General features: G+C 34.7%; 1 protein-coding gene across 2 annotated transcripts in view; it reads right to left on the reverse strand.

Moving 5' to 3' along the window:
• Positions 1 to 22,234, reverse strand: part of CWC27 (CWC27 spliceosome associated cyclophilin) — a 259,577-nt gene that overhangs the window by 134,495 nt on the left and 102,848 nt on the right. For both annotated transcript variants that reach the window (XM_055252161.2, XM_055252160.2), the window contains exon 11: positions 9,766 to 9,869. In XM_055252161.2, coding sequence (XP_055108136.1) covers positions 9,766 to 9,869 — 104 coding nt within the window. The remainder of the gene's footprint in view (positions 1 to 9,765; positions 9,870 to 22,234) is intronic.

Genomic DNA, 22,234 nt, shown 5'->3' on the forward strand with positions numbered 1-22,234 from the left:
CCCAGGCAGTGTGAATTTAGACTCCTTTTTTTTTTTTTTTTTGAGACGGAGTCTCGCTCTGTTGCCCAGGCTGGAGTGCAGTGGCGCAATCTCGGCTCACTGCAAGCTCCACCTCCCGGGTTCACGCCATTCTCCTGCCTCAGCCTCTCCGAGTAGCTGGGACTACAGGCGCCCGCCACCACGCCCGGCTAATTTTTTTGTATTTTTAGTAGAGACGGGGTTTCACCATGGTCTCGATCTCCTGACCTCGTGATCCGCCCACCTCGGCCTCCCAAAGTGCTGGGATTACAAGCGTGAGCCACCACGCCCGGCGAATTTAGACTCCTAACTGATGGGAAGGCTGCCTTGTTGCTAGAGTTCCCAAGAGACGCTCTTGTTCCCAAATATTTTGTGCCATGATTCAAGATAGGTAATTTCCCTTGTAGTCCACTGATGGAAATGAGGTGACCCTGCTTATTTCTAATCATTCCTGCCACTAAGGATGTGTTCCTTTGGGCCCTCAACTATACAGAATAGTCTTGTTAGACCCTCCCTACCTTGGGAAAACCTTAAGTTTTACATTGTCTTCCACGAACTTTGTGAGATTTCAAAAAGCAATGTTCCAGTTCACTCAATTTAACAAACGTCCTTAGGGTTAAAGCCTGACCTAGCGCTCCACTTACTTATCTTAGTTCATACCTTTACTTATTCCCTGGTTTAAGTATTCCTTGCATTTTTGCAAGTCATAGGAACATATGAAAAGATATTTTTGTAGTACAGCCAACATTTTTCGTTGTTTTTAGTGAGGGGATCAGTTTGGACTCCTAGGCTGCCATAGTGACAGAAATTGATGTGTTCCGTTACATAACAATCTTTTGTCATTCATTCCCAAATTACATGTGTAATCTTTAAAAAGGTATAGGTTTATGATAATAATGTGCTCTCCAAAAGACTTTAAGTTTGCCTAGGGGGGTTTTAGAAACAATTAATCTAGCCAAAACCAAAGTAGATTTTAATAAATACCAATTAAAACTTTATATAGACTACATCCACTCAAGGTCGCATCACATTAAACAACAAGTAGTAGAAAGGGCACTGGACACAAATCTAAGGGTCCTGAGCTCCAGTTCTATTACTTTGCTCTGTAATATTGGGTAAGCACCTTAACTGGCAAGCTCTAGGTTTCCTATATATATAAAATGGAGGGGCCAGGCGCGGTGGCTCACGCCTATAATCTCTGCACTTTGGGAGGCTGAAGCGGGTGGATCATGAGGTCTGGAGTTCGAGACCAGCCTGGTCAACACGGTGAAACCCTAGCTCTACTAAAAATACAAAAAATAGCTGGGTATGGTGGCGGGCACCTGTAATCCCAGCTACTTGGGAGGCTGAGGTAGGAGAATCGTTTGAACCTGGGAGGAGGAAGTTGCAGTGAGTCGAGATTGTGCCACTGCACTCAAGCCTCAGCAACAGGGTGAGATTCCATCTAGAAAAAAAAAAAAAAGGAGGGATTGGCCCAGATGATCCCTTCAGGACTCTAATTATTGCACAGAAGTAACAAATATAAATAGAGCACACCCAAGATCAGAGTTTCTAATGAGTAAGACATTCATTATGGCTAGCTTACTTTCACATTTTAACATACTGCGGCATCATGTTTTAAACAAACTTACATTCTGGTGTGGCCATAGTCTTCTTAGAAAAATCAATATAAAATATTTTTGTACATCAAAATAGATTCTAAATGATTTCTCAATACTTGGGCATCTTGTTAGTTTTCTGAGAACTTCAGTATTCCTTTTGTTCTTTCTGGCATTTCAAATTGTTTAATGTAGCTATTAATATAATTTAGGGATTATCTAAATTTTGTGTGAAAAAATACTAATACTCAAAAGCTACAACTGTACCATCTGCCTGGAGTTTATGCGAAGAATTTGAAAATATAATCATTAAAAACTATCAGCATATTGCATCGATCATTTTTTAAAAATCAACCTAATACCATGCAGATTGAACTGTCCAAAGTAAGGTTTAATGCAACATATTCACAGGTTTACACTATTAAGTTGTAAAAAGAATATCTTTCCCAAATTTGATTAAGTGCTGCAAGATGTTGAAGAAACTCAGCACTCAAATGAATTATATGTTTGATGTCATTTTTGGCAAAACCTCAGAAAATGTCACATAAAAGGAAAACATCTTACTTAAAATAAGGTCTTGACAGCAGTCTGGAAAAGTTAACAACTCCATTCCCAAATGGCAACACTGGTTATAATCAAACTTTTAATGATGATATTAGTTCCTCTCTTGAGACAATCTAAATATCCCAACAAAACAAAACAATAAAACACGTGTGTGTGCAAACACACATACACATACCCTTCACCTCTTCTACTTTCCAAGAGTGGACAAATTTGTAATTATTTCAATGTAGGCTCCAAATACCTAACCTGAATGTAATCTTTCCTTGCAGAATTTTTAGTGGCCAGCTGAGAAAGGAAGAGGTAATAGACTACAACATGAGCTCAGGATTTATTTTAATGACTTTTTAAATGATTTTTTTTTTTTTTAAAGAACCAGAAATATAGAGAATTCTCATCAGCAATGGAAATGCAGTCCCTGGCTATCATTGCTCCCACATAGTCTAAACCCTAGAGCTGAAATAGTGGGAATTTTTCATGTCTTAACTGCATTTGTATGGTCTTTACATCCATCATCCTCTATATCTCATGTTGTGTGATGTAAGAGAATTAAGAAGACATACTCCTAAAGCAAGTTGCCCCCTTAAGAATTCTTGATCGATTTCAATATAAACATTATTTTAAAAAGGCATATTATATACAAAATTATAACAAAATGACATTATGGGGAAAAAAACACATGTGTGTTTCTAGCATGAAAAGAAACAAGTCCAGAAAAAATAAATATCACAAAGTTAACTGGTTATCTTTGGCGAAGTATTATGGGGTAATCTTTCTTTTTATCCTTTATGCCTTTCTACATTTCTGATGTTTTTGCAAAGAATAAATGTTACTTTTATAATGTAAGAAATACAGCTTTTTTTTAAATAAAGAGACAGCAATGACCCCCAACTAATATTTACCTGTATGAATTAAGCATCTATTTTTACTGGGTCAGGAATGACACAGATATTAGTAATAGGAGGACAAATTGCAGTTACTAAAAATATAGCTAAAGGTTCTTGTCAAATTCTCAACATTGAAATTACAACCACCAGGCCAGAAAGAAAGGTTATTAGAAAACTGTGTTAAGACAGCAAAGGGATGCAGAGAGATATTCTAAATACATTGGTTCTTAATAAGACTAGCAACAGATGGGCTGGGTGCGGTGGCTCATGCCCGTAATCCCAGCACTTCGGGAGGCTGAGGCAGCCGGATCACCTAAGATCAGGAGCTCAAGACCAGCCTGGCCAACAGGGCAAAACCCCATCTCTACTAAAAATAAAAAAGTCAGCCAGGTGTGGCGGCACATGCCTGTAATCCCAGCTACTCAGGAGGCTGAGGCAAGAGAATTGCGTGAACCCAGGAGGCGGAGGTTGTAGTGAGCTGAGATCGCACCACTGCACTCCAGCCTGGGAGACAGAGAGAGACTCTGTAACAACAACAACAACAACAACAACAACAACAACAACAACAACAACAACAACAACGTATCCTAAGCAACACTAGGAGGTCTGCAAGATGATCCAGAATTTAAGACATAAAAATATGTGAATTGGTTAGAATTTATTTTTTATTGCTCATAAAAATTAAATAGCCTATAATGTAGAGTTCACAAAGTAAAGCTCAACAAGATTCACTAATTATGACTTGGAAGAAAGTTTGAGATAGATTGTCTAAAAAAGAACAAAGTACTTTATGGACTCTTAAAGATGATCATCTCTACTTTACCAAAAGATGAAATTCTTGATGTAATTGTGAGGGTATGTACATCTTCACATTTGCTACAGACCTTTAAAAATCTTTACTATTTAAGAAATATTACTGAAAGATGTCTTGTTTAAAATATTGCATGGTTTCTAGCACTTAAAGGTAGTCAGGGGTTCAAGAAAATTTCAGTTGAGAGGCTGACTGTCCTAGCTACAGAATAAAGCTCTATTTTTCCAGGACTTTCAGGAAATGAGGTATTCCACACAATTGGATAGTCTAGATAAGAGAACCTTATCTTTAATTGATTAAAATAATTATTTTTTTAACTAATTAGGTTGGAATCGTTGCCCATTCTCTATCTTATTAAAGAATAATAAATACAATTTAAAATTCTCTTAATGAATCAGGGTCATTATGATAGGTAGGGATAACTTTATCTTTTAAAGATATGCACATTCAGAGTAAAGTATGTTTAACAAGTATTTCCATAATATTTGACTCTTATGTTCTTGTGTTTCCTGACCTAGTGTCAGCTGGTTGGCGATCATCTCTTGCTGCTACCAAAATGAATGAATGTCTCTAGCCATGCTTTTCTCTCACACTTAAAAAAAATTTGTTTTTAGCCCAATAAAATACTGGGCTAGAAAGGTCCACAGGTCAGTGCCTTTTCTGGCTTCTCTTTTGCTTGTTTATTTATTTATTAAATTATTGAGATATACTTCACATTCCATAAAATTCACCCTTTTAGAGTATATGCTCCCTCACTTTTATTCTTTAATTGGTTTTTAGCTTAGAAAACCAGATAATCAATTTATTAGTGGCTACGCCCAAAGTAAGAAGAACTAGAAAATGATGGCTGGCCTGAGATGCATCCTATGAGTCAAGTGCAAATATACTTTCACTTTATGTAAATAAAGTAAAAATTAGCACACAGATTAAAAGTAGACTATGAAGAAAAATAGGTCTGATACTTCTGGGTTCCAAGAAAAAAAATAACTCAACAGTACCTAAAGAAAGTTAACTGCTTTGGAAAAGAGAACCAGTTTGCTCAATAAGAAAATTTTATATGGTATTAAGTAGAACACAGAGCTAACACTCAAAGAGGGTTTTTATTTCTTATACCAACTAAGACCAAGCTAGTTTAATACTATATATTAGCCAGATGAAAAGTACTCAAAAACTATATACTTTCACAACCTATCAAGCCTGAGGGACTCTAGTCTGATTTAATCCAGTATTAAAAAGATAGTCTGAAGAAATGTGAAATAACCCAGTGCAACTTGAGAGGTACTAGGCACCTCAGGGATATGTTTCATGAAGAGGCTTTAAAATTCTTTCTTGATTTACAAGCTCAGCCTGACCCTTCTCCTCTAATTTCTGGCACCAGTCACAGAGCAGGTATTGTCTGCTTAGAACTTTGAAAGAGGACCTAACACCTTATCTCTTTAAAGCTGATTAGAGAATATGTCCAAACCTGTCATCTCTATGTGACTATGTTCAGTTTGGTACTCGTTTTGATACGAAACTTAAAGAAATCTGGAAAAGACTTAGAGACATGATTTAATGAAAAGGATTACATAGTTTATTAAAGAACCTGACAGAGCCAAGACAGGAAACCAACTCTATCTCCAATTAACTATCTTATTCAAAATTTATTATCCTCCCACCCCCCACAACAACCTTATGCACAGGCCTTGATGATTTACAATGGGACTAAAGACACTCCAAGGCTGTAAACAGGATTGTCCTGCAGTACATCTCTTTTGACATTGCTGGTATTTAAAGTAAAACACCACATTTTTTGTTTACCTAAATTAGGGTGTTAGAGCCTACTGCAAATTCTATATTCAATCCCAAAGTGCTGGGATTACAGGCGTGAGCCACCGTGCCCGGCCTCAATCTGCTTTTATGATTGTTAACCATGTGAAAATATTTTTATGCCATAATTAGAAAGAGAATTATATTAGTAATTATTTTTCTGGGTTAACTTTCCTTATATCATATAGAAATACCTGGATTTTCTCTAAATCCAAATGACTGTTAAAATTAGCTTCCCCCAAAATTGGGTCATTTGACTGATATTGTATTTTCTCATCTCAAAATGTGCCATTTTATTTATTTATTTTTCATTGTTTTATTTTGAAATTATTTTAGACTTACACAGAAGTTGCAAAAATAATACAGTTACCATATACCTTTAATGTTAAGGCCTTCCGTGACCATAGATTAGTGATCAAAACCATGCCAATAATGTTGGAACAATACTATTATTAACTAACTACAGACGTTACCAGAATTTCACCATTTTCCACACTAATATCCCTTTTTTTTGTTCTATGATTCTATCTAGGATGAAATTGCATTTATTTGCCATGTCTCCTTGGCCTCTTCTGATCTATGACAATTCCTCAATCATTCTTTGTCTTTCATGACCTTGACACTTTGAAGAGTTTTGGTTAGATATTTTGTAGAATGGCTCTCAATTTGAGTTTGATGTTTTCTAATTGAATTATGATTATTTATTTTTGGGAAGATTACCACAGAAGTAGTATTCCTTCTCAGTGCATTATATCAGGAGTAACACAATGTCTCCTGTCTTATTGTTGGTGATATTACCTCGATCCCTTGGTTAAAATGGTGTCTGCTGAGTTGCTGCACTATAAAGTTACTCTTTTTACCTTTGAGTTTTATAAATATTTAGGGGAGAATACTTTCACACTATACAAACATTCTGTTTCCCTTCAAGTTTCTCTCTACTAACTTTAGCATCTATTGGTAGATGGTAGATCTTGCTTATTGGCAACAATTATTTACTGTGATGTTCTAATGGTGCCTTTCTAGTTCTCTGATTTCTACTTTAATTACTTGGAATTCTGTAAGAAAGTACTTTCTCTTCTGTTATTTACATCCTTACTTCAGTATGAGCTGTGAATATTTATATTATTTATAAATTATTTATAAGTATGCTAATATATTTATAAATATATATTATTTATATAATATGTTGATGTTTGTTATAATAAATAATATATGTTATTTATATATTTATATTTAAATGTAAATTATATAGTGTTATAATCCCAAAATATATATTATTTATATATGTTGACATTTATAGTTATAATAAATAATATGTTATTTATATATTTATATTTAAACAAATTATTTATATCGTTTATATTATTTATTATACTATATATAGTTAATTATATGAAACTATTATTATTTATTTTGTTCAAATTTTTCCAGCTTTGGCCATTGGTAGCTCTTTCAGGTTGGCTTGTGTGCCCTTTTAGTTTGTCGCCATCCTTTGAGCACTTTCTTACTTTCTGGTACCACAAGATACTTCCAGCTGATCTTGTATTTTCCGTTCTCCAGACCTGCAATCAACCACTTCTTTGAGGAGCTGTGGTTACTCTAATCGGAGTACTGTTTTTAGAAACCAAGAGCTGGGCACTAAGTAGACCATTTGATTTTGATTCTAATATTGTTAGAGTGCTATTAGGAGCAATATTTTATTATGTTTTATTATCAGTATTTTGTTAGAATGCTTAGCAAAATTCTTTTTTAGAACATCTATGATGTACATTATGGATTACCTTTTTCTTAGAATTGTATTTCCTCTAAAGTTACTGTGATCTTTTAAAATTGGCAAGTATTGCTGTTATAATGGTAGAAAATTGACTATGAAATTATTATGAAAAATGTGATTTTAGTAAATACTATATTATATTTGAAATTCTTCTTTCCTCATGATTAAAAATGATACCATGAGCGTTCTCACTACATAGCATTATGGAAACAAAGTAAAATTTTAGGAATCCTTGAATGTGTGTAAGAACATTCTGACACTGCTGAGGCAGGCAGATCACCTGAGGTCAGGAGTTCAAGACCAGCCTGATCAACACGGTGAAACCCTGTCTCTACTAAAAATACAAAAAATCAGACAGGTGTGGTGGCGCATGCCTGTAGTTTCAGCTACTTGGGAGGCTGAGGTACGAGAATCACTTGAACCTGAAGGCAGGGGTTGCTGTGAGCCAAGATCGCGCCACCACACTCCAGCCTGGGTGACAGAGTGAGACTCCATCTCAAAAAATAAGTAAATAAATAAATAAATAAAAGCAGATCGAAATGAACTCTGTTAAGAATATTCTTTTTTGCATTAAGAAATCAGTCTTTAAGACTAATGTCTTTACCTAACTATTTATTATTTCAAAGGGAGACAAATAAATAAACATAGCATTGTTTATGTCTAATATAGGCCTTACCTGTATGGCACTATTACAGTATACCTATTGCATCTCTTTCACTCCTACTAGATCACAACTGTAAGTCACAGTGTTACACTCCTAATCCAGCATAGTGTTTAAGACATGAGGGTACTAATAATTATTAGCTCAAAAGCAAATAAAACGTTTAAGTTTTAAATTTTATTCTTTCTAGTTGAAAGATCTTTTTAGTTGAAATTATTTTCATATATTTAAAATACTTTTAATTATAAGAAATGGTTTTCTAAGTAAATTACTTATAAACCTAAAAATAAAATAATCCTGACTGTACTTGTTTCAAATGTCATTATTGCTAATATACTGTTTCTATTCTGGGTTACATTTTGTCTTCATGATCTAGTCACAAATAAGTTTATCCCTTCTTCTAAATTCAGTTTATTATTTGTGCCATTATACTTCAGTTAATATTTAAATAATGTTTCATTCAAATATATACTTCAGTGACTTTCAAATCTTCATGAAGTATATATAATATCTGCCTTTATGAAAATAGTCATTGGGGATTTTGTACAAATAATCTGAGAATTGATAACTATGCCCTTTAAATAGTTATGGGGTATTACTCATGCTACTTAAAATAAACAATAATAATACCTATGGCCAAACATTGTGCCACTGTATTAGAATGTGTAGTCTTTAAGGCTAGATGCTACATCTTATTCCTTAATATACTTCCAGTGACTGTTAATAGAATCTAGTAGGTAAAACACTTCAAGCTTTCAAAAGCATAAAAATATAGAATATATATGTACAAGCAAATTTGTTATATCAAACTTAGTATACATTATAAGAGGCAATTGAATAAAATTTCTGATCATATTCACTGAATGTACAATACAATTTATCACTGTAAAAAGAAAATAGATGTGGGTTCCAAGCTGTTATTTTGGAAACTGAACATTACATGCTTTATAGCTGAAACAATTTTAAACTAAATTAAAGATCATCAATGAAAAAGCTGGTTTTTTTTGAAGCTTAATAAAAATCGTAGTGAAACAAAGAAGCTAGTTAACCTGTATAAACAGCAAGATGTTATTTTGATCAGCTTTATCAACACTTTAGATTTTCTACGTCTTAACATAAGAGTAAAAACAAAAACAAACAAAAAACAAAATTAGGTATTTAATACTATTAAAACCAACACACAAATGTTTACCTAAGTCCCAACCACAGGGCTCAAACACTTTTTAAAAATGTTTTAAAGAATATGCAATATATATATATATATATATAAACATTCCACGCTTGTGCACTTTTAATCTAGTTAGATGCCATGGCAACCTTTAAGTTTTGCTAGATTTCAAGTATTCTGTTAGTTTTCATGAAGGTTACTTAACAACAATAGTTACAATCCCATTTGCACTGAATTTACTTCTTAGACAAATTTCCTGGCTAACTGTTCAAAGAAAGTATTAAACACACACACACACACACACACACACACACACACACACACACACACTAACTCAAGAAGGAGGGAAAGAAAGAGGGAAGAAAAAATGAGAAGGAAAGGAGAAGGGAAGGGATGAAAACGGGAGAGGGCAGGGAGGAGCTAAGAAAAGAGAAGGAGGAGTATCAAGTGAAAAAATAAGCCTGATAGAAGCCCTTACCTTCACTTCTTTTTTCTGCTTGTTTTGCTGCATTTTCTAGTTTTTTTTGTTTTGCTGCTAAGAGTTCCCGTTTTAATTGTCTTGCTTCTTTTCTGAGCTCTTCACTATAAAGCAAAAAGAGTTATATAAGTATATAATATATTGACAGTAAAAGTTGTTTAGCAAAAACAGAATCATTGGTATACTACACCTAAGAAAAATAAAGTGAATAATGTAATTCATTTATTTTGTTTCTCTGTATGTATACTTGTGCTATAGAAATACACTTAAAGGATTTTAAGAGTTCTATTTTTTTCATAATAGCAATATGAATTACTATAAAATATACCCCTTATCAAATATGTGATAAATGATCCATTATCTTCCTAACTCACTAACAAATTTAACATTCTAGTTTCAGTTTAATAATGTATGGAGATACTGGATCAAAACAAAATTTTTAATATAAATATTACTCATTAGGCATGGACATACACAAAAAATTTGGCTTCAAAAATGGTTCAATTCCTGAACTGGTACCAGTGACTACCATTTATTAAGTAATTATTACACTGTAGGTGTCATGCTAAAAACTTTTAACTCATTTGACTTTTAAACCCAAGTTTTTAACTCATTTAATACTACAGTTTGGCATATAATTTCCTTTTCATTTCCTGGTAGTTAAATCTACCAGCGTGAGGTCTGATGAGTAATATAATCATGTGTTAAAGACAAACTTAGAAGTAAATGTTGACTTCACTACAAGGCACTAGCTAAGTGACTTGCTTCTCCATGCCAGTTTTAGGGCAGGAGATTCAAATTCATGCCTTGCAAAAGAATTATTAACTACTCATTATCATAAACCCTTAGGGTTACTTGTGACTAGTCAAGACTGTGCATATATTATCTATGAAGGTCAAGTACCCACTGTATTTTCAACAAAATCTAGAGTGAATCATGGAAACTCAAAGGCTATAAACCCAAGCAGGCACTCCACTCTGAAAATGTTTATCAAAGATATTCAAGCCAAGGTTTAGTGGAATCTGAAGTCTAGATAATTACATATCTGATTGAACCTTTAGTGCTTCTTTCCTTATCCCAAATCCTATACCTTTTTACCACTGCCATGTATTAGTTACCAAACTGCTGGGTCTTACGATGTGCGTAACTCAGTTCTTTTTATCTTTTTTTCCACATCAGACACACACCGCCACATTTTGCATCTGCTTGGCCTCCAAGATCCTGAATTCTGAAAGTTCCCTCAGTGATCAAAATCCACTACCTTTTTAACTTTTTCAGCCTTTCATTTCTACTAAGCTTGCAGGTATTCCCATAATAATGAAAACCAATTCGATAACTGTAGTTCATGGTCCATCAGCCTCATTCTAGCCCTAACTGGCTATCTATCCAAACTGGATGCTATGAACAGTCATTTCACTGATGACCTCATCAGCACCCATAATTTCCTTGTTTGTCCTGTGGATACATCATAATCACCTGGAAGAACTTGCTAGCAACATGTTGGGGGAGACAAACCTCCAGGGAATATAATAACTTTATTTTTTTTTTTTTGAGACGGAGTCTCGCTCTGTCGCCCAGGCTGGATGCAGTGGCACGATCTCGGCTCACTGCAAGCCCCGCCTCCCGGGTTCACGCCATTCTCCTGCCTCAGCCTCTCCGAGTAGCTGGGACTACAGGCGCCCGCCACCACGCCCGGCTAATTTTTTCTATTTTTAGTAGAGACGGGGTTTCACCGTGGTCTCGATCTCCTGACCTCGTGATCCGCCCGCCTCGGCCTCCCAAAGTGCTGGGATTACAAGCGTGAGCCACCGCGCCCGGCCTATAATAACTTTAGATGTGGAATGTTGCCTGGAAATTTGCCCTTGTAACAAGATCCGCAGGTGATTCCAGTATGTACTCAGGTTTGGGATCCAATGCTCTAGGATCTCATTATAGAAATTATCTTCTCTCTTTTACAATTTCAAGCACTCCCACTTCACTGATCCTTTTATTCAGCAAACAAACATGCTCAAATTTCTCTGGACTTGGCTCAAATCAAGTGATTATTATCTTCACAAATGGACTTCATTCTTGAAAGAATAGTTTACATATACAGTCTGCTTTATTAACCTCTAACTTCTTAATCTCTTGCAATCTATCCCTCTTACAGTCTACTGCAACTGCTTCTATATCAATCAAATTCAATGGCCTTTTCTCATTCCTCCTCTTCCTTTTTGGCCTCTATCATTCAATGATGTTAATTATTCCTTCCTTCTTAGAATTCTAACCCAGTCAGGCTTATATACCATTTTAGCATTTTGAATCTCCAGTTCTTCTCCTGGTTACTCTTTTTCTTCCCATATTACAATTGTTGACATTTTTCTCATCTCTATTCTTTGTACACTGGCATTTTAATCTAATCTCATAACATCAACTATCACTCCTATATAGGTTAATTCCAAATGTAGATGTTTTGCCTTGATTAATGGTCCTGCATTTGTAACAATCTTCTAGAAATTTCTGTGTAGATTAACTCAGAAATTTAAGGTAAGACATATACTGATATGGTACGGCTGTATCCCCACCCAAATCTCATTTTGAATTATAGTTCCCATAATCCCCACGTGTTGTGGGAGGGACCTGGTGGAAAGTGACTGGATCGTGGTGGCAGTTTCTCCCATGCTATTCTCATGATAGTGAGTGAGTTCTCATGAGATCTGATGGTTTTATAAGCATTTGGTATTTCCCCTGCTGGCACTCATTCTCTCTCCTGCCACCCTGTGAAGAGGTGTCTTCCACCATGATTATAAGTTTCCTGAGGCCTCCCCAGCCATGCAGAACTGTGAGTCAATTAAACCTCTTTTCTTTATAAATTACCCCAGTCTTGGGTATGTCTTTATTAGCAGCATGAGAACAGACTAATACACATACAATTTTAAGTTTCCTAGTAGCCAGATTTAAAAACTAAAAGGAGCCAGACGCGGTGGCTCTCGCCTATAATTCCAGCACTTTGGGAGGCCGAGGCAGGCAGATCACGAGGTCAGGAGATCGAGACCATCCTGGCTAACATGGTGAAACCCCGTCTCTACTAAAAAAAAATACAAAAAATTAGCTGGGCGGGGTGGCGGGCGCCTGTAGTCCCAGCTACTCAGGAGGCTGAGGCAGGAGAATGGCGCAAACCCAAGAGGCGGAGTTTGCAGCGAGCCGAGATCGCGCCACTGCACTCCAGCCTGGGTGACAGAGCGAGACTCCGTCTCAAAACAAACAAACAAACAAACAAACAAACAAACAAACTAAAAGGAAACATTAATTTTTACATACTTAATATGTCCAAAAGATTACCAATTTAACATAAAACCAATATAAAGAATATTAATGTGATATTCTACACTCTCTTTTGTACTAAGTCTTCAAAATACAGTGTGCATTTTACACTTAAGCAAATCTCAATTGAGACTAGCCTCATTTCAAGGACTCAACTCTAGAGAAACAGCAGGCTGGACATCTCAACATAATTACAAATTCTTTATGTCCAAACCTGAAATCCTTTCCTTCTTGCCCAAATTTGTTCCTTCTCCTGAAGTCTCTATTTGATCATGGAACTATAATCTTTCGAATGACGAGACTTTAAATTTCCCTTGGACTCTTCTCCCTTTCCTTTTATTGAATCAGTGTTGAAGTACACCATTTTCTAATCTCTCTCACATATAACAGCTCCTCTTGACTTTAACCATCAATGCCTAGTTTACGCTCTCATTATGTATTCTCAGGTAAGTACAATTACTTCCTATTTCTTAAAGCTATATGAACACAACTGTAGATATCCCATATTTACTTGGCATGACATAAAAATGGAACTGGGTAGCCGCAGCACAGGGAACAGCAAACACATCTTCCATTTACTCCACCAAACATTCCTATCTTTTTATTATGCTACTTTGCATAGCTTTCAATTTGGTAAGTAATTCAGTCATTTAGATGATGTTTTCTGAACACTAAGGTCTTTGAGGTAGAGATTATTTTGAGAGTTGAAGAGGAAATGGTGCATTTCTAGGGTAGACAAACTAGTTATGAGAGTAATTTGAAGTACACAAAGAATGAGGCAAAGAAAGTATAGACTATTTACGATACTATTGTAGAGGGAGTAGAACATAGCTATTATAAGACTTAACTTTGGATTCAGAAAGTACTGATTTAAAAGCCAACTGTATCACTTATCAGCCAGGTGACCTGAGAATAGTTACTTAACTTCTCTGAGACTCAGTTTATTCAACTATAAATTAGGGGTAAGGTATGTAAAATATTGAGTACACAAGACATGTTCAACAAACAGTAGCTATTATGATTTAGGTCATCTATTTAAAATAGCACCACTGTTAAGAGCTGTCTTTCATATGGGCATAGTTCTTTATTAATTATTATAAATGAATGCTATCTCTACTATATACAGCAAACAACTCTGTTCATCATTTTAAAAGGGCAATGAATGCATAATGCTTGCTTCTAAAAATCTATCCTTAAATAGTCAAAGATTTAGACACACTATTGATGTAGCCATATAATATACAAACTGAGCAATGATGAATAAAAACTCAAAAATGACAAGGTGAGACAGAGAAGGGTAGGTCTATACAGATTATTAAAAATTGCTTCATTATGCTAAATGTTTCAAGTGATTGAAGATTTACAATGTTGTCAAAATCTTCGAGACTATTCAAGCAACACCATTTGTTAGTACTGTGGAATCCATAACTCTTGAAACAAAGTGCAAGTTTTTAAACCAATTTTTAGATCACAGTCTAATTTTAGGATTCCCAATCTTACATTCTCTGGAATATCATCCTATCCACTGGCATCAGAATATATTTAAATATGTTCAAATGAGAATTAAAATTGTAAGCTTGGAGTATATGTCACCATATACTGCCAAACTATGGGCTTACTTTAGAGTCCAGAAAATATTGTCTTGGCCTCCTCAAAGCCTAGTCTCTGCTTAAATGGTAAAAAAAAAAAAAAATGGCTTTTATAAACTGTTACTAACTCTAAGCCACTTATTGTTTTCCTCACAGTTATATTTCATTTGAATTTTAATATGGTTTGTGTGACATCAGCATTTATCCACCAGATATTTCTGTATTGAATATATTTTTTATCTAGTAAATCTGCAATAAGTTACTCTCTAATGGAAAAAAGAATTTCTTAAAAAAAACCCAATAAAATATCAGCAGCTTAGAAATTACAGTAGCTTTATACATTTAGTATTGGCAAAGAAATTACTAATTCATTTAGCAATTTTTGGAGCACTTAATATTCATATGGTAACATTCTGGGTACTGGCACAGAAATCAAGATGATTAAGGAAGGGAACCTCACTTTGCTAGGTTCTGTAAATCAGTTACCTCCTCTATCCCTTAATAATCTTTTTAATGAGCTATGATATAGGCATTTTATACGTAAAAAGGCTGACTTTTATGAAGATCAAATAAACACCTTTTTAGAAGTCACATAATGAGTAAGTGACAGAGCTAGAAATTAAAAATGGGACTATCCGAACTCCAGGTCTATGCTCTTTCCATGTTGTTTCATGGACACCTTGAGAAAATCTTCAAGGAGCCTAAATTCCAAGGAGGGATATAAGCCATGTACATCAATAATAAAAACAGTACATAATAAAAAGCAGCAACTTCCATGACAAATAAACAGCTGAAGCATTTTGAAATTCAGTGAAGGAAAGAGTACTGCAGGACAAATAAGAGACGGCCTCACAGAGGAAGCATGTGAACTGTGATGTGAAAGATAAGTAGGAGTGAGCTATTTACAGACAGAATGATGACGCGTCCAAGCAGTGTGTCTAAACCAAGACAGAGAGATGGAAAAACAGGGTACATGCTAAAACATGAAGGTATTTGGCTATTGTATAAAATAATTTAAAGTGGGGTAAGGTAACTAGTAATGAAAGATAGAGCTGAGAAAAGGATCTGGGGTAAAGTAGAAATGCCAAGCATTTGTGAGTAAAGTGACAATATTTTCCCTCAATTTTTTCACACCTTTGGCCTTTCCATTTTTTTTTTTGCAACCAATTTCTCAACTGCTCTTAGTGTCTTCATTTAACCCACTATCCACTCATTTTAATACCTGACTTGTAATCCACACACTCCTTAAATGGCTCTCTCCAAAGTAACTTATGACCCCCAATCACAAATTTCAATGGCTTCCGGTTAGATTGTAACTTAGACCTTGAAAAGAATCCAACTTTGTTGAACATCTTACCCCTCTTTGCCCCTCTGCTATTTCAGAAATAGTGTCATGAGTGTCTTAGGACACTTAGGATCTCATCCTACCTCTTTGATATTCCTTCTCTGCTTCCACTGGTTCTACTTTTCTACCTTCTGCTCCTCAAAATTAGATGCTTCTCAACCTTCTTTTCCTCTCTATAAATTTCATCCACACTCAGGACTGCAATTCTCTCTGTCTTAATGCACCCAACATATAAAATCAAGATTATTAGCCTATGCTCTTTACATATTTCCACTTTCAAGATTAAATTGACATTTCTAACTGCCAGATGAAAAATTCCACTAGACACACCACAAATGCATCAAATTTACCATTTTAAAAGTCAGATTGATAATGTTAGCTCCTCAACGAACACCAACGAATTCTTCTCTTTTCTATTTCTGATAAAGCTACCACAATGCTGGTTGTCAAGCCCACCTTCTAGTAGCACTCGCTTACTTACTACATCTTTCCTTTTTCCTTTATAAAGTCTTTTCCTTTCTATGGTTAGTGACAGCAATCTAGTTTGGGCCATCAGGACTTCACTTGGTCAACAGTCTCCTACTTGCTCTATGTGACTCTGGTCTGACCTTTCTTCCATTCATTTTATAACACACACCCCAAATCCTACATTTCTACTCCCCTGATCTTCAGAACTCCCTAAATCCTCGTGAATTATGCACTAATTTCTTTCTTAAGTAATTAAGGCTCTCTCATGACCTAACTTCAAACTACTTTTTTTCAACTTTATCCCCCACATATCCTCTACGGTTACTCTAAATTTCAGTCAAAACATACTAGTCATAATTACCTTGGCAAACTTTGAGATTCAGTACACATAATCCTTTGTTCATGCCATTTCCACTACTTAAAATGGTGTTTTTCTCCTATTTCTGTCTACTAAAATCTTCCTCATCTTTTAAGGCTTCATGGAAAAAGTGGCACTTGAGTATAGCTTTGGAAAGTTGTCAACCTCAATGATCCTCAATTTTCTCATCTATACATTGTGTCTATATTCAACATATATAATATGCAAAACTGATGCAAAGATTTAGGATTAATATGAGTAGGCACACTAACAGGTGCTTTTTTTTTTTTTTTTTTTTATCTGTAACCCAGGACAGTGCTGACTATCAGGTGCTTAGAAGGCATTTATTTTTCTATTCAAAATATACTACAACCAACTCATAACTGTTAAATTACACTAGCAATTTAAAGAATTAAAACTGTGAAAATTAATGATAAAATGATTATTATGCTAAAGCTATCTACTAATATTATGCTAAAGTTATCTAATTATTATGCTAAAGATATCTACTCTAATGCCAGCGATGAGTTGTTTTCTTCATTTAAAACTAATGTCAACTTATAGCATTCCAAATGATTAGACAAAGTATTTGGGTGGGGGTCTTGGGAAGAAATGTGTTTACCAAAAGACCTAGACTAAACATCATTATTTGGCCATGAAAAGGCAATTAATTCTCCTTCTTTGCCTCAGTTTCATCGTCACAGAAAAATAGTTTAAGTAAGGCAAAAAATAATGTTTCTAAAATGCATAATCAAAATTATAAGTGTAAAAAGTTATACGATGCAGATCATTTTAATTCCTTTTGATTTGGCATTTTAAAGCCCATTTTGAATTAAAATTATTTCCTTGGTTTTCATTCACATCTAAGGAAGTAGTGAGAGGCTGAGTGTTGACATCTTCATCCTAGACACAAAAAAGCTGAAGTATAGAGACGGCAAGAGATTTTTCAAAATTATCCAAGTCAATAATAGAATTATCAACATGACACTGACATCTTAATTCTTCATGCAGTTTTCACTTAACCTGCTAACCACCTACTAAGTGAAAAGTACTTTTAGACTCATATCTTACCTTTAAACTGAATTATTTTATTTATTTACAATTTTTATTGATTTCTAGTATTTGTACATTTTTATGGGCTACATGTGGTATTTTGTTACCGCTACAGAATATGTAATAGTAAAGTCAGGATATTAAGGGTATCTATCACCTCAAGTACTTAACATTTCTATGTGTTGTGTAAATTTCAAGTCCTCCCTTGTAGCTGTTTTGAAATATACAATCTATTATTGTTAACTATAGTCAACCTACTCTGCTATTGCGCATGGAGCTTATTCTTTCTATTCAACTGTTTGTTTATACTCATTACCCAATCTCTCTTCATTTCCCTCAACACACAAACCCAGATGCCTCTGGTATCTATCATTCTACATTCTACCTCCATGAGATCAAGGTTTTCAGCTCCTACATATGATTGAGAATATACGATATTTGTCTTTCTATGCTTGGCTTATTTCACTTAACACAATGACCTCTTGTTCCTTCCATGTTGCTGCAAATGCTAGGATTTCATCCTTTTATGGCCAAGTAATATTCCACTGTGTATGTACACCACAGTTCTTTTTCCATTCATCCAATGATGGACTCTAACATCGACTCCACTATTGTGAATAGTGCTGCAATAAACATGGGGGTATAGGTATACCTTTGATATAGCATTTCCTTTTCTTTAAATAAATATCCAGTAGAGGGATTTAAGCTGAGTATCTTCTATACAACAGGAGATACTATAAATAAATAACTACATAAGAAACTTTTTATTACTACAATATCAACATACTTACAATTTTTGTAAGATCATTCGTATTACTTGATTGAAGTAGTTTTTTAAAATCATGCAATTATTTTTTAACTGTGCAGCTTTTGAACATGAGATTGAGGATTTAAAATGGAAATGTCAAGTATCCTGCATAACTGTCAGTCTGGTTTTTATTTTTTCCCAGATGCTTTTTTCATTTTCTCCAGTTTCTAGGAATGTGCCCTAGGAAAACTTTTAGTTACATCTATTATTTTTTCTTATGTCATGAGAAATATTATTTTAATATAAGGGTGATGAAGTCAAGCACTGATATTCTCTAATATTCACATTTAAAAAATTGATGAAGATTATCAAGACCTGAGCGACATGCTGTTGAAGAGATCTTAAATCTACATAAATGGAATATGTGTTAGTTTCTTAAATATGACGGTAAATGAACTTGCTTAGAGGCCTTGTTAAACAAGCCGATGGCTAAACACAGGCCCATTACAGACTACTGTTTCTTGGACCACGGATGTAGCACTTACAGTTAGTTCAAGCCTGCTATTTTCCAACATCTGATAAGAATTCATAACACATGCAAATGACTGAAAACCAAACAGTATACCCTTCATGGTCTTTAACCTGCTGCTTTAATCACAAAGATATCCAATCTGTTTGTAGTGAAACAATAGCTTGGCTGTTGGTGAAATCATAAAATAGCTGTAATAAAAGCCCATCATATGTATTAAAATTATAGATGTTTCATATAATTTTTAGACTTACGGTATCATCAGCTGTAGCAGAGATGTAGGTTTACCATATTTCAAAAAGTGCCAAAATATACTGTAGTTTATACACACATTTTGAAAATGTATACTTATATCATGCAAATATCTAACAAAAGTTAATCAATAAAACTCCACTCTGTGTTCGAAGCTCTGGTCTACTTATTACTAGCAGTATGGCATTGGACAACTAAGTTAACCAATGTAAGCCTCAGTTCACTCACCTAGAAATGAAAAGAATAGTAAGGTTGTTGTAAGAAAGAATTAAGATTCTATGGAAATTATTTAGCATACTTAGCATAGTACTTGGCCCAAGATAGTACTAAACAGAAATTTGCTTCTCTTATTATTATTGCTCTCACCTCCACCACTACCACTATTCCTATTCTTGCTATTTACAGAATCTATTAATGACAAAATGAGATCTCAGTCTAACAAAAGAGATTAAAAAGGCAAGTTTTTCCATTGTTTCCATGGAGATATAGATTTCAAAAGCACAGTGATTAGTTTTTGTGTTTGGGGCACTGCTTAGATTAAATATATGCATTCAAGTGAGAAATGTAACAGTTTTAAAAAACTGTTACAAAAATTACAAAATTCCCATATCCTAACTCTGGTCACTAAATGCTTGAAAGTGAATTGCTTATTTTCTTTCATTATAACCTAGTTGAAAAGGTAAGGAATAAGCGAGTCAACAAAGAAATGCATCCATACTTAGAAATTCTATGAGGGAGGCTAACAGAGAACCTACCTTATTTTAGTCTAAGTGATCCTGAAGGTATCTATCAAAAGATAACATTTAATCTGAGAGCTAATGTTCTATATACCCTTTATAATCTGCTACACCACTACTTATGAATAAAAAGACTATATCCATATCTTTAAATATATTGTAATTTAGAAAGAAAAAGAGAAATCTAAATACACTTGTAATAACTTTAAACTTAAATCTTACTCCTTTCATATGAAAGATCACATGTATTTTTAATGAAAAGATTAGAAGTCTAATGTAGATAACCCCTAATCTTTGTAAAATCTCTTTCAAATCTTAGAAAATGTTATTCTTTTTTCAAAATACACTAAACAGTGTATCTTAAACAAAATCATAAAGTGCCAATAATAGCAATAGGTGATATTGCTATTCTGTCTAAGCACCAAGTAAAAATCTCAGAATCAAATATGTTATTTCATAACAAAAACTTGGCTTAGCCAAGATTTCACAGAAGTGGAGTACATTTGCTGTGGCAGAAATCCAGTCTTTAGCCAAATGTATTTCACAATCCAACTTTACAAACGATATTAATTCAACATGAAAAACAAATTTGACTTCCATTTCTAGTAGGGCAATATACTAGATAACCTGAAAACTCTCTTGCGACCCAACACATAGAAGTGCTGAATAGAGTACATTTTTAAAAACACCTTTAAATACATATGTTTAGCTCACTAGAAATCAAGGGCAATATCCAGGGTTTGGAAAATGAGGAGGGGGACTGAAAACCAGAGCAATAAGCATTGGAACTGATAGTTGAACACTCTTGAGTTACTGGTCTCAGGAACCTAGAAATAGAGATTTTAACAATCACAGGCATGGTGGTGCATGTCTGTAACTCCAGCTACTCAGGAGGCTGAAGCAGGAGAATCGCTTCAACATGGGAGGTGAAGGTTGCAATGAACTAGGATTGTGCCACTGCACTCCATCCTGGGTGACAGGGCAAGACTGTTTAAAAAACAAACAAAGCATCGGCTGGGCATGGTGGCTCATGCCTGTAATCCCAGCACTTTGGGAGGCTGAGGCAGGCGGATCATGAGGTCAGGAGTTTGAGACCAGCCTGTCCAACATGGTGAAGCCCCATCTCTACTAAAAATACAAAAATTAGCCAGGCATGGTGGCGTGCGCCTGTAATCCTAGCGACTCAGGAGGCTGAGGCAGGAGAATAACTTGAACCCAGGAGGCGGAGGTTGCAGTGAGCCAAGATTGTGCCACTGCACTCCAGCCTGGGCAACAAAGTGAGACTCTGTCTCAAAAAAAAAAAAAAAAAAAAAAAGCATCAACAATAGACTAGATCAAGCAGAAGAAAGAATCTCAGAACTTGAATATAGATCTTTTGAAATAACCCAGTCAGACAAATATCAAGAAAAAAGAATTTTTAAATGAGCAACGCCTTCATAACACATGAGACACCATAAATTGACAAAATATGTGAATTATCACACATATTTACAGTCAACTGATTTTCAACAAAAGCACCAAGAACATACACTGGGACAAGAACACCCTCTTCCAGAAATAGTGCTGGGAAAACATGCAGAAGAATAAAACTAGACCTCTATCTCTAACCACATACAAAGATCAACTCAAGATGGATTAAAGACCTAAACATAAGACCTAAAACTATAAAACTACTAAAAGAAAACATAGGGAAAACACTTCAGGACATTGGTTTAGGCAAAGGTTTTTACATCTAAGACCTCAAAAGCACAGAACAACTAAAACAAAAATAGACAAATGGGACTATATTAAACTAAAAAGCTTCTGCAAAGCAAAGGAAATAACAAGGTGAACAGACAATCTGTTGAATGGGAGAAAATATTTGCATACTACTCATCTGACATGGAGCTAATATCCAGAAAATACAAAGATTTCAAACAACTCAACAATAAAAAAACCAATAATCCTATTTGAAAATGGGCCAAGGATAGGAATAGACATTTCTTAAAAGAAGAAATACACTATCTTAATTTAAGAGAGAAGGGTCTATTGCTATAATACTTTGAATTTTGGTTTAGAAAAGGAACTACTATTTATCACAGAGAAGT

Source organism: Symphalangus syndactylus, chromosome 18 (assembly GCF_028878055.3).
Source record: "Symphalangus syndactylus isolate Jambi chromosome 18, NHGRI_mSymSyn1-v2.1_pri, whole genome shotgun sequence".
Taxonomy (NCBI): domain Eukaryota; kingdom Metazoa; phylum Chordata; class Mammalia; order Primates; family Hylobatidae; genus Symphalangus; species Symphalangus syndactylus.